This window comes from Miscanthus floridulus, chromosome 3 (assembly GCF_019320115.1).
Source record: "Miscanthus floridulus cultivar M001 chromosome 3, ASM1932011v1, whole genome shotgun sequence".
In the NCBI taxonomy this organism is placed as follows: Eukaryota; Viridiplantae; Streptophyta; class Magnoliopsida; order Poales; family Poaceae; genus Miscanthus; species Miscanthus floridulus.
The window spans coordinates 15,607,104-15,619,215 of record NC_089582.1 but is presented as its reverse complement, the minus strand read 5'-3'; the positions used below and the strand labels follow the sequence as shown (position 1 = coordinate 15,619,215).

At 52.0% G+C, this 12,112-nt stretch overlaps 1 protein-coding gene across 1 annotated transcript; it reads right to left on the bottom strand.

The window, feature by feature from the left end:
- Window positions 1-1,103: 1,103 nt before the first annotated feature.
- On the bottom strand, window positions 1,104-1,421 carry LOC136543244 (F-box protein SKIP19-like). The gene has a single exon (XM_066535741.1). It carries the CDS (start codon window positions 1,419-1,421, stop codon window positions 1,104-1,106), a length of 318 nt encoding a protein of 105 aa, XP_066391838.1.
- Between the last annotated feature and the right edge of the window lie 10,691 nt (window positions 1,422-12,112).

Below are 12,112 nucleotides of genomic sequence, written 5' to 3'. Positions count from 1 at the left end.
TGTGGGCTACTCTTCTATGGGTTCTCATATGAGTGTCCATATGTGTTTGTCACTGCCGGAAACGTTAAATTTGTCGAGTGTATTTCGTCGGGCACCGACGAATAAGTTTTTCGTCGGACACATGATATATACTTCTGTAGATTGGGAATTGGTTCAGATGGTTGTCTGATACGTTGTTCGCCGAGGGCCCGACCCTCGGCAATCAACGACCCACGGCAAAGGCCCACCTTTGCCGAGGGTCGGGCCCTCGGCACAGTACCGCCTCTCGGCGACCTCGGCCGAGCGTGACGGCGGCACCGGCCGTCAGCCTTTGCCGAGGGCTCGGCGTTAGGCCCTCGGCAAAGAATTTGGAAATAAAAAAATAAAACTCTTTGCCGAGGGCCCGTTGTACAGGCCCTCGGCAAATATTTTGAACGGGATGGCGCCGGCGGAAATAAAAAAGAAAACATCTTTGCCGAGGGCCTTGGATGTTGGCCCTCGGCAAAGAAATTAAATAAAAAAATAAAAAAAATCTTTGCCGAGGGCTCTGGATCTAGGCCCTCGGCAAAGAGGGCCCCCATATAAAAAAGGGAACGGCCGGGCGGGCGGCCTTATCCCAAGCCGCGCCCGCCCGAGCCGCCACTGCCGCTGGTCAGCCGCCGCCGCCGCCGCGCACGCCACCGCGCGCTCGGCCGCCGCGAGGACGCCGCCGCCGCCGCGCAGGCCGCCGCCGCGCACGCCACACCGCGAGGAGCCAACGGGAGGAGGGGGACCCAAACGATCGGGACGCCGGAGGAGGAGCAGCGCCGTTCCGCTTCGCCGGAGCAACAACCGCGGGCGCGGAGAGGCCCGCCCGCCAGCAAGCGCAGGCGCAGGTAACCGCAACCCCTCTCCTCCTCCCCTCCCCTCCCCTCCCCTCCGCGGCGCCGGCGGTGACACGCACGCGGGGCTCGCCTTACGCACCGCGCGCGGCAGGCAGTACGGCGCCCGGCGGCTGCCTGCTCGCCTCGCCGCCCAGACGCAGCGCGTGTGTGCGACAATGGATCATTGAGTTCTTAGCTGATTGGTTATTGGTGAAGCAGCAAGACATCAAACGTGAATTGAGCCGGTGCCGCGACGAATCCTCACCGGAGACTGAGGAAGACGATGAAGGTGTCGTCGACGAAGTCCTTGGCCCAGAAGGCCTCGCACCGTCCCGCGCTATGCATCACGGCAACGTGCGCCATCGTGTCGAGGTGGACGATGGGCGTGGAGAGCGCGGCGCGGCGGCGCAGGTCGATGCGGCGCCACAGCTCGGGCTCGTCCCGCGCCGCGCGGCGCCAGGGGCGGCACACCTGCCCGGCCCCCGTGAGCACGTCTTCATGGTGCAGCCTGTGGAGCACGGCCAGCAACGCGTCCCTCGGCAGCTCCGCCCTGTCCCTCGCCTCCTCGTTCGCTTCCATCTCCGTCTCTGTGGCTTCCACAGGCGCCGAATGCCGGTGATGCTAGCTACATACTCTCAGATTCAGGATTTAAGGCAGGGTGAAAATCCAGGAAGTCGTTGCTGTCGTGGCATGGGGTGAGCAGCGCGTGCACGCCATCGCTCGCACCCAATTGGCTGCAGCCGGTAGCCGGCCAATCGCCATCCTATTGCATTGCAGTATTCCATTTCGCCGTGATTATTACGGTGTTTGATCTCTCATTATCCATCTCGTCAGAAAAATGGCATCTCTTTGACTTTAGGTTCTAAGTACCGGGTTTGTCGGCAACCCGTGTGGAACTGCAGTCACCAATGGTCCATCTAACGCTGAGCCTCCAATGGTGTTTGGCCTCGAGCCCTCCACCTAGTGTTGGATGGTCCAGTTCCCATAGAAGCCAAATACAAAGATGGCGCTTTCATTGGGACAAGAACATGACCCTCGCCGCCTAGCCTAGGTAGCCCCCTACTGCACAGGGGCACAAACACGTGTGCCTCCTTGCGGCCAACCTGCCGGTCACCTTGACGTCTTCTTGGTTCTTGCACTTTGTTCATTATGATGTACTGCCTTTCATTATGATTAATCTAGCTAACCGTTACAAGTAGGTGTTTGATTATTGGCATGATAATTAACGAAATGAAAGTACGCTGATGAACACATTGTTCAGTAGAGCGTGTAAATTTAGGATTTACTGGTTCAGTACTTTTCTGCAGTTGCACTTGTTTTATTCACTGTCTAAGCGGGTCATGTTTTGAAGCAATTACTTGGGCATGCAATGCAGGTGGTTCTGGATAACGGCCTCGTCTGGACGACCTTGCCGTCACCTTCACTTCCCCGTCCCTCGGTCGAGTAGAAGGTAAAACCATGGGTTGTCGGCCATCGCGCCGTTTTTTGATGTGGATGGCCTTCGTGCCTCCCATTGTTGATGTGTCGGCCTTTGTGCCGTGAATGTGGGTGTTGGCCATCGAGCCGATTTTTTTTGCAGGTTTTGGAAACCTCCCCGTACAGGGGAGGTTCTGCCGAAATTTTTAACTTATACCCTTTTTTTTTGCAGAGCAAAGGACGTCAAAGGAGCTTCAGAGTAGTCGATTGTCCTCGTCGGCGCTGCGACTCTCCACTGCCCCGACTCGCCACTGCCCCGCTACCCTGTCTCCACCGCCACCTTAGGTATAAACAACCTCTACTCCTGTATCTTTGTCGTAGACTGCGTAAACCAGTTAGGCGTCTCCCGTCCGAAAGAGATACGGTTGGAGGCATGCAGATCACCGTGTGTATCTGACCGTATCTGTTTCGGATTGTCCACGTTTTTTGGACAGCCCGCGTATGCGTAGATGAGGTCAGTTTCCATGCTCCGCTCCGATCGGAGCCAGAATTTCGGCAGCACCTCCCCATTGTTCTCCGAATACACAAACTTCTTTGCAGGACGTGTATTGGGAGAACATCGGAGAGGTGCTGCCCATATATGGATTGAGCGGCTTCTCCCTGCAATGGTCCGAGGCTACGTCCCTGAGCATGTCTGGAAAGTGTTGGCAGAGTTGAGCTATTTCTTTCGCCTGCTGTGTGCTAAGGAGATATCTCGGAACATCGCTATGGAATTGGAAAAGGTGGCACCTGTGTTGGTCTGTAAGCTGGAGAAGATCTTCCCACCCGGCTTTTTCTTGTCGATGCAGCATCTGATCGTGCACCTTCCCACTGAAGTACGTTTGGGGGGGCCTGTGCAGTTTCGTTGGTGCTTTCCAGTCGAGAGAGGACTAAAGACTGTTCGCAAGAAATGTACAAATAAAGCCAGAATTGTGGCTCAACAGGCCGTGCAGGTGTATTACACGAGATATGCCAACCAAGCCAAACAGGAGCTTCAGGGTTGGGCTATTGTGCACCAGGTTTCTCCACACGGCAAACTACCAACCCCTAACGATGACGATTACAACTTTAACACAAACACATATGATGGAGAGTTCTATCAGGAAGATGGGCTACCGGGGACGCTTCAGATAGTCCTACCCGAGGCCCTCGAAATGGAAGTAGACAACGAAACAGTTGATGACGAGGACGATGGAGATGTGGTGCAAAATGCCAAGGACATACAAATGCTTGAGCGATTACTTGTAGCAAGTGACGAGGACGATAACATAGAACCCTCGGATAGTGTTGCCTATTTGGATAATGTTGACAGTGATGACGAGACCTATAATCCCAATCATGAAGATTATTCGTAATACATGTAATACTATGTCTTGTTTATTTATTTTCATTTATATTTTGTTTATTTATTTTCAGTCTCTAATATGTGTACTAACAAGTCTTGTTCATTCTTCGTGCGTGCAGGTGATTGATCAAAGATGGCGAGTAGCCGGCCACGACGTGACACACCCTCGGCTTACGCGAGGAGGCCGCCGGAGGAGGGGGAGGCAGGCGAGGGACAGTTGCAGGAGGCAGCGGGAGGACGAGGGACAACGGCAAGAGGCCGCGGGAGGAGGGGGAGGCAGACGACAGGAGGCAGTGGTAGGAGGCAGCGGACTCAGCCCCCTGAGCCCGTGCCACCGACGGAGGAGGAGGAGGAGGTCGAGGAGGAGCAGGGTGCGGCGCCCGAGGACGAGGGAGGCGAGGCGTCGGGTGTCTACCAGCGAGGCCCGGCGAAGCTCCCTTCGTTTCCGCTTCCTCAGAACCGTCTAGTGCTTCGCCCTGTGCCGCCCAAGTAAGTAAATATAAATGATATCACAACTACTTCATATGATATGTTTGAAATCGAAAGAGAAACTGATAAATTTTCTTCTTACTTGTGCAGGGCTTGGGAGGTGTTGTCAGGTACTCCTCTGCGCTCTCCCGCGACCGTCTTGGGTGTGTTGTGTCGGAAGTGGTTCCCCGGCATTGTGGAGTTGTCGTCGGAGGCCCGAGAGCCAGCCTACACGTGGGAGAGGTACGCCCTGGGCGAGGACGACCAGTACCGCAACAAGCAGGAGCGGATACTTGCTGAGTTTTGGGTAAGTTCCTCTCGCACAACATTAATCAATCCTTCACATTGAATTCTATTTTTTTCAAATAACGATTGGATATATCATCTTTTATGCAGAGGTTTTTCAGGGCCGAAGAAGGAACCGAGGGCCTCGCTGATCATGTGGCGCATGCAGCCTGTAGGAAGTATGTCACCGACATGTTTTATGAGGCGCGCGTCCAGGCCCACATAGACTACTACGCGTCGGCTCGTAGAATGACAGTCACCAAGAGGGAGGCTCGACAGATGACGCTGACCCAGGAGCAGTACCTTGAGGTACATGAATAACATTGATATTGTTTTGTTTTTGAATTAAATATGTTCAATTTCATCTTCATATATGTCAAACACTCGTTGACATGTAGGTGATTCCCTGGTGGTGCCGAGCGCATGCCGATGCCTGGACAATGATCGTGGCTAGGTGGTTTACGCCGGCCTACATAGAGAAGCACGAGTCTCAGCGGGCACTGCGTATGCTCAGGCCAGCTGCCACTCACCATCAAGGCAGCAGGAGTCTCCCCGGATTCAAATCGGCATATGTAAGTGATTTTTCTTCTATTTAGTTTCACGCTTAACGTATGCCTGATTGCTCACCACCTGCCGCCTTTCTCGCAGGAGGCTGCGCACCCGGACGAGGATGTCTCGATGTTCACGGCGTGGGCTATGTCCCACCAGACCAGGGTGGCCGGCGACGTCACCTGGGACCCGGCTGCCCCTCGCGAGGCATACTCCGACCCTAACGTGTACACTAAAGTCCAGGAGTACACGTCGGCGGTACAGCAGCGGCACGGGCCAGAGTACGACGTCCGCACCGAGCCCATTGATGCCGAGGCCATCATGAGGCTCGGTGGCGGCAGGAAGCACGGCCGGACGTGGATTGCGAACGCCGCCATCGACCCCACCACTGTTCCCACTCTGAGCCAGCTCCGAGCACAGAGCACGAGTTCCAGCCAGCCCATACGCTCACGGCCTACTCCGACACTGCAGCGGGTCGATGCGCTCGAGGTAATTATTGTTTTACTCGTCGTAAATTAATATTCTCACACTTGAGTTAGTTTTGCATTACTGAAATATTGGAGTGCAATATTGCAGGCCCAGAACAACGAGAAGACGGCGCAGATCACGGCCCTCACTGCTCGGCTGGAGGCTGAGCAGGCCGCTCGGCAGGCCCAGGAGGTCAGGATTGCAGAAATGATGCAAATCATGCAAGCTCTTGGGCAGAAGACGGGTGTGCCTGTGCAGATGTCAGCTCCTCCGCCTCAGGTGCCGCACGCGTTTGCAGCTACTCCTGTAAGCGTTAAAGTTCACTTCTCGCTTGTGTGACATAGAAACCCAGAGAACACTAGCTACTGATTTGCTTGTATGACATAGAAACCCAGACAACACTAGCTATAAAAATTTTGATAGGTTTCTGTCTAAATACTAAAACTGTAGTCCTAGAATAATTACTGCAATCTCACATAAGCATATAATTGTTTGTGCAGCCTCAGTCGGCGGGTTCCAATAACCCCCCTCGTGCGTCACCTGATTCTGGAGGCTTCGTTACACCACCCTCGACGCAGAGGCCAGACGGTTGGGAAGGTTGGTGACGCAGAGGCCAGACGGTTGGAGAGGTTGGCCAGCCTCAGTCGGATTTGAACTTGTGGACTTGACACTTGAGTTAGATTGTGGACTTATGGAATTGTTGAATTTGGACTTGTGATGATACATGTGATATCTGTGAGATATATGTGATATTTGTGAGATATATGTGATGATTGTGATATTTGTGGGATATTTCTGCTGTTGAATATATATATATATATATTTTGCATGGAAAGCAAGAAACAGGTGGGATGCTGAAAATTTTCACTGGTCTTTGCCGAGGGCCTTGACCATAGCCCTCGGCAAAGAAAATCCCAGGAAAAATTAAAAACAGGTCTTTGCCGAGGGCCTTAACCATAGCCCTCGGCAAAGAAATTCCCAGGAAAAATTAAAAAGTAGGTCTTTGCCGAGGGTTTTGAACACAGCCCTCGGTAAAGAAATTCCGAGACAAAAATAAAAACGTAGCTCTTTGCCGAGGGCCTTAGATATAGCTCTCGGCAAAGAAATTCCGAGAAAAAAAAAGAAAATAGGTCTTTGCCGAGGGCCTGTATGTCAGCCCTCGGCAAAGAAGCCGTGGAAAATAACCGCGTACCTAACGGCTACTTTACTTTGCCGAGGGTCGCCGTTAGCCCTCGGCAAATACTTTGCCGAGTGCCCGATAAAAGGCCCTCGGCAAAGAGTCCTTCGCCGACGTTTTTTTTCCCGAGGGTTCTTCACCGAGGGCTGCCCTCGGCAAATCCTTCGCCGACGGTTGAAGAGCCTTTGCCGAGGGCTTCAGGCCCTCGGCAAAGACCCTGCGTCCAGTAGTGCATGTACGACTATATTCGCCTTGAAGGCCCTCCTCCCACATAGCGCCCTCGTTCTCTCCAGCACTACTATGTACTTTGGGTAATGTCGCGGGTTTGATTCCATGGCAGTATTATATTGTGGGATCTAGCAAGGCTACATTATTTTCAAATGGCAGAAGAAATATTTCTTTCAATCCAACGCAGCACGCGATCAATTTTGGACATTAATATAGGCAGCAGTATCTAGCTAGTACCACATAAACTCCTGTTTTTTAAATGAATCAAGCACAAGAGCTATCAATTATATTAATAAAAATAAACCTAAACTCGACGGTACTACAAAAACAACAAAGCAACAAATGAAGCCATTATCAACAACAGCAGGTTGAAATGGGACCTCAACACATGCCCGCACAACATCATCTTGGACTTGCCAACTATACACCACTAATCTAGCACTATAAAAGCTCAAAAGTACCACTGCCCCGCCGATCACCACCCTGCACCACTAACCCCAGACGACAAAACGGGAAAAAAAATTTATTTGCAACACCACCGCACAGCATCCTGCATGCGACACCCTATGATCATGTAGCATGAGTCCTGTTTGCTCCATCTGTTGGTTTGGATCTCGCAGTTTCACAGGAATCACGGACTCGCTCAACCGCACAGCACGGGTGGTCGCCTTCTTTTGTGGGCCCTAAAGACACGCGTTGAGCAATCACCAGGTGCCGCATGCGGAGTGCTGTGCGACAGTGTCACATATAATTTTGTTCTCGACGAAACCGTTAAGTCAAAATGTCTGCCAGGCAGTACCATGCATGTGTGGCATTGGCCGGCTTGCCGTGGGAGAGATGCATAAACTTCTGTTCACATGACAATTGTTTGGCCTTGATTACTAGAGGACAGTGACCACAAGCTGGGGCTCGAGCAAAGATCCATTGGATTGTCATAGATCCATATTATCAACATCACATCTTTATGCCGCAGCACAAGAAAAAATCATATGCTTTTCACTATAAAAGAAAAAAATACTTTTAGTCCAAGTGCTATCATTGGAGTCTAGGTTTCCACCTCAAACTCCATAACTAGACAATTGGCCTCTCTCAACTCTGAAATACTGTTTTAATTACCACACTAAAATTTGAATCCTAAAATTTGAGTCGAACGGACTTAGGAAACTTACGTGCGTACCCAAAATGGGTAAACTAAAAAAAAATCAAGATTTGTAACATTTTCCATAAATATTGGAAAGAAAAAACAACCCCAACACTATCAATTTTCAATAGTTTGCTCGTAGCTAGGGAATAAAAAAATAGGTCCACTTGAACATTTTTTTTTGTCACCGCCCATGCCATACTGCCATCAGCCACCCCATAGTTGGCTATTCCCGGCGCCTATCTCACAACTGAACTTCCAAAAAAACAGAAACTTTGTTTCCTGCTCTACCTCCTAGTATTGTTAAAAATAACGGAGATCCTATTCCTGTGAACCACCTAGGCAGTGGCGACGATGGTCGCCACCGTATCTATGGCGAACCGTTCCCGGCCATCCTTGGTACCCTAACTTATAAAACTAAAACCTACAAAACAAAATCTCCATTGCTTGCACTACCCAGTGTTCTCCAAAAATAGTGTCTGCAGCTTCAATTCTGGCTAACCTCTACCGTCTGTTGTGGCAGCGGGCGGAGTGTCAAAGAAGAAGAAAAAATGGTGTCCCATGACAGGAAGCAGCAGTCGTCTGCATATCTTTATGTGTGGATGCCTCCATTTTTTCCAAGCCTAGATAGATTAAGAGTTAGAACAGGGAGTTATTGGAGGAAGCTTTTTGTTTATACTGCCAAAATACCAAGATTAAGAGTGGCTTTACCAAACTGTTGGAGATTTTTTAATGGCAAATAACCCATATAACAGCATGTGAAGAAATTGAGAATGTTGTATGAGATTATGGTTAAGAAAAGACATGTTTTAGACGTGAGACACACAAGCGTGCTTCCCTGCCAGATCATAACCCCTGGACGACGATGACCGTCCGCATTCTAGAGCACTTATCATGCTCACACAACTGCAGACGCCCTCTTTGCCGAGTGCTGGGGGCATTCGGCAAAGCCAGCCAAGCACTCGGCAAAGGCTTTGCCGAGTGCCGCACTCGGCAAAGGCTTTGCCGAGTGCCGCACTCGGCAAAGGTCTCTCGGCAAAGATTTTGTCGGCAAAAATTTCTTTGCCGAGTGCCAAAAATCGACACTCGGCAAAGTCTTTGCCGAGTGCCAAGCCCGCACTCGGCAAAAAAATAACTGCCGTCAACATTTGACGCCGGCTTTGCCGAGTGCCTAGGGACTGGCACTCGGCAAAATTTGAATGTTTGCCGAGAGCCAGGGCTGAGCACTCGGCAAAGAAATAATTTTTTTTAAAAAAAAATCTTTTTAAAAATAGTCTTTGCCGAGTGGTACCATCTGGCACTCGGCAAAATTGACCTCTTTGCCGAGTGCCAGGCTGTGGCACTCGGCAAAATTGACCTCTTTGCCGAGTGCCAGGCTGTGGCACTCGGCAAAACTGGGAAAGTGGCTGTTTTTGCAGCATTTTTTCCCAGCTTTGCCGAGTGCCACACCCCTGGCACTCGGCAAAGACTTCTTTGCCGAGTGTTGGCACTCGGCAAAGATGGGAAATTTGCAAATTTTTTTTTTGTTTGTTGCTTTCCTTCGAAAGCAAACACGCAAAACTCATATATAATACATGAGACAGCACACAGGCATTTAGCATCACACAAAACGCATACATAATCCATAATACATCACAAGCACATCCAACATCCATCACAAGCACATCCTCCTGCATAATCCATCACACGCACATCCAATGTGCAAATCCATGACAACATCTAAGAAGTCTTCATCCAACACAAGTCCTAGATCAAGAAAAGTCAATGAAACATGAAGGGGCACCACCTACTGCCACTGATCCCAATGGGAGCCTGAAGGGGCACCTCCGTGCGGTGGTGGACCTGTCCAGCCGGGGTGTGTGTGCTGAGGCGAAGGAGTCGGGTTCGAACCCGATGACTGTTGCACAAAGGAGAATTGAATTCATTAGTATCTACACAAGCTAAAGGACTTGATCAACCATATATATATACTCACCGGAGTGCCTAGAGCTAGAGGAGTAGGAGGCACAGCTGGAGCGAGCAGCGACTGGGGCACCACCACACCCGGGAGAGTGGTGCCGAGGCTCGACATGAATGAGAACATGTCATGCATCCTCTGCGCCTCGGCCGCCCTCTGGGCCCTCAGGACCTCCCACTCGGCCCTCTCGGCCTCCCTCTGGGCCCTCTCCCTCTCCCTCTCAACCCTCTCGGCCTCCCTCTCGGCCTCCATCCTCTCCATAGTGGCCTGCAATATTCAATCACCAACGTTTAAACAATGCAAATGCAAGGTACATGTGTAAAAGTAATGAACGGCGAATGAAATAGAACTAACCTAGAGTGCCGCCATCTGCTGTAGTGTGCTCGCCTGCCGAGGTCGAATGGGGACGGAGGAGCTCGTGCTCTGTGCTCGGATCTAGACGAGGTTGGGCACAGAGGTCGAGTCAACCATGTTGGAGGCCATCCAGTACCGGCCGTGCTGCTTCCCTCCTCCGAGCCTCATCACGAGGTCGGTATCAAGGGGCTGGGTGGCGGGGTCGAAGTCGTCCCCATGCCGCTCGCGGGCCGCCGAGGCGTAGTCGGTGAGCTTGCTGTGGACGCTCGTGTTTCTGTACGCCTCGGGCCCATCCTCCGGGTTGTAGACGGTGTCCGGGGCTGTCGCCTTGCCCTTGTGTGCCATGGCGTACGCCATGAACTCGTTGCATTCCTGGCCATCAAGCGACTGGGACTACGAGGAAAACACAAAGACGATTAGAAGTAATGAGAATTGAGCGTTAGAATAAATAAATAAATAAGTGCGTAGCGTGTACCCAGGCCTGGGCGTACGAACTGAGGGGCCGGTTGCCTTGGTGGTGCGCCGGCCCACCCATCTGCAGGCGGCACTCCCGACGGAGGGCGTGCCTCTCCCTCCACTCATCGAAGACCCACTTGTCCACGATGGCCGCCCAACAGTCTCTGTGCCTAGCGCACCAAGAAGGACACATCTGCATGCCATCAAGTATTGTATTAGAAATGTTAGAATATAAAATGAAGGCTACCTATATTCTTCATGGAATGAGTCAGTAACAATGTTTTATAACTTACTGTGAGGTACTGCTCCCTGGTGAGTGTCATGGTCCTGGCCTCGCTCTTCCCCGGGTACCGACCAAGGACATCGCACGAGTGGTTGATGTGGCACTGCAGCCTCGCCTCGTAGTACAGGTCCGTGACTCGGCCCCTGCATGCCCTGTCCTGCACCTTCGTCACCCAGGCGGGGTCATGCCCCTCCTCCAACGTGAAGAAGTCCTGCATACAGACATCATGTGTCCTTTCATTATTTCAAGAACGTCTAATGATTCCATAGTATTGAGCAATGTAGTGTGATGTAGACTCACCCAGAACTCACGCCTGATCCGCTCCTGTACGGTGCCGTACACGGCGTCCATGGCGGAGTTGAAGTGGTCCCACGTCTAGGGAGGCGACTCAACCTGGGCGTGGGTGACCAAACCAGGGTAGTGCAGGCGGATCAGGCCGCCGAGGATCCCATTGCACTGCCGATGATCGCCCCCGGACACAAGTTCCCAGTTCCTACAGGAGTCAGTAAGAAGAATTGTTAGTCCGCAGTTCGGTTTTCAGCATATGAACAAGAAGAGATGCAAAATGAACGGATACTTACTTGTCGCCCTTGGGACGAATCACCGGCCTCCTCTGAAACGGGATCGGCCGCATCGGGAGCTGCGAGGACCGGCGCAAGTACGGTGCCGATGAGGTGCTCGAAGTGGAACCCCCCGCCACCCCCCAGAGGAAGTGTCACCCCCTCCTGTCTGGGGGGCCAGCTGCTGGTCCTCGTCGTCAGTGGTCGTCGTCCGGTCCTCCTCGGGCGGGGGGACGGCAGACGACTGCACCGCCCTCCTTGGACGGCCGCGGGGGCAGCGGGCCGGACGACTCCTCGCCGATGCCGACGCCTCCGCCTCCGCCTCCTGAGTCGTCCTCGCGTAGAGCGAGTTGCAGGTCCGGGTCCGCCTTCCGCCCGGCATTTTGTTGAGTGCCTGCAAATACAAAGAGTAAACCAGTTAGCACAATATAGACAAATATAGAGATGCAAAATGAACGAAACATAACTAGAAAATAATAATAATATAGTATTACATGAATTAGAAATAATCTTCAGGATCGGCAGCGGCCGGATCATAAGTGTC

Coding starts and splice junctions, on each gene's coding strand:
- LOC136543244 (XM_066535741.1), bottom strand. CDS start 1,421: ATGGAAGCGAACGAGGAGGCGAGGGACAGGGCGGAGCTGCCGAGGGAC.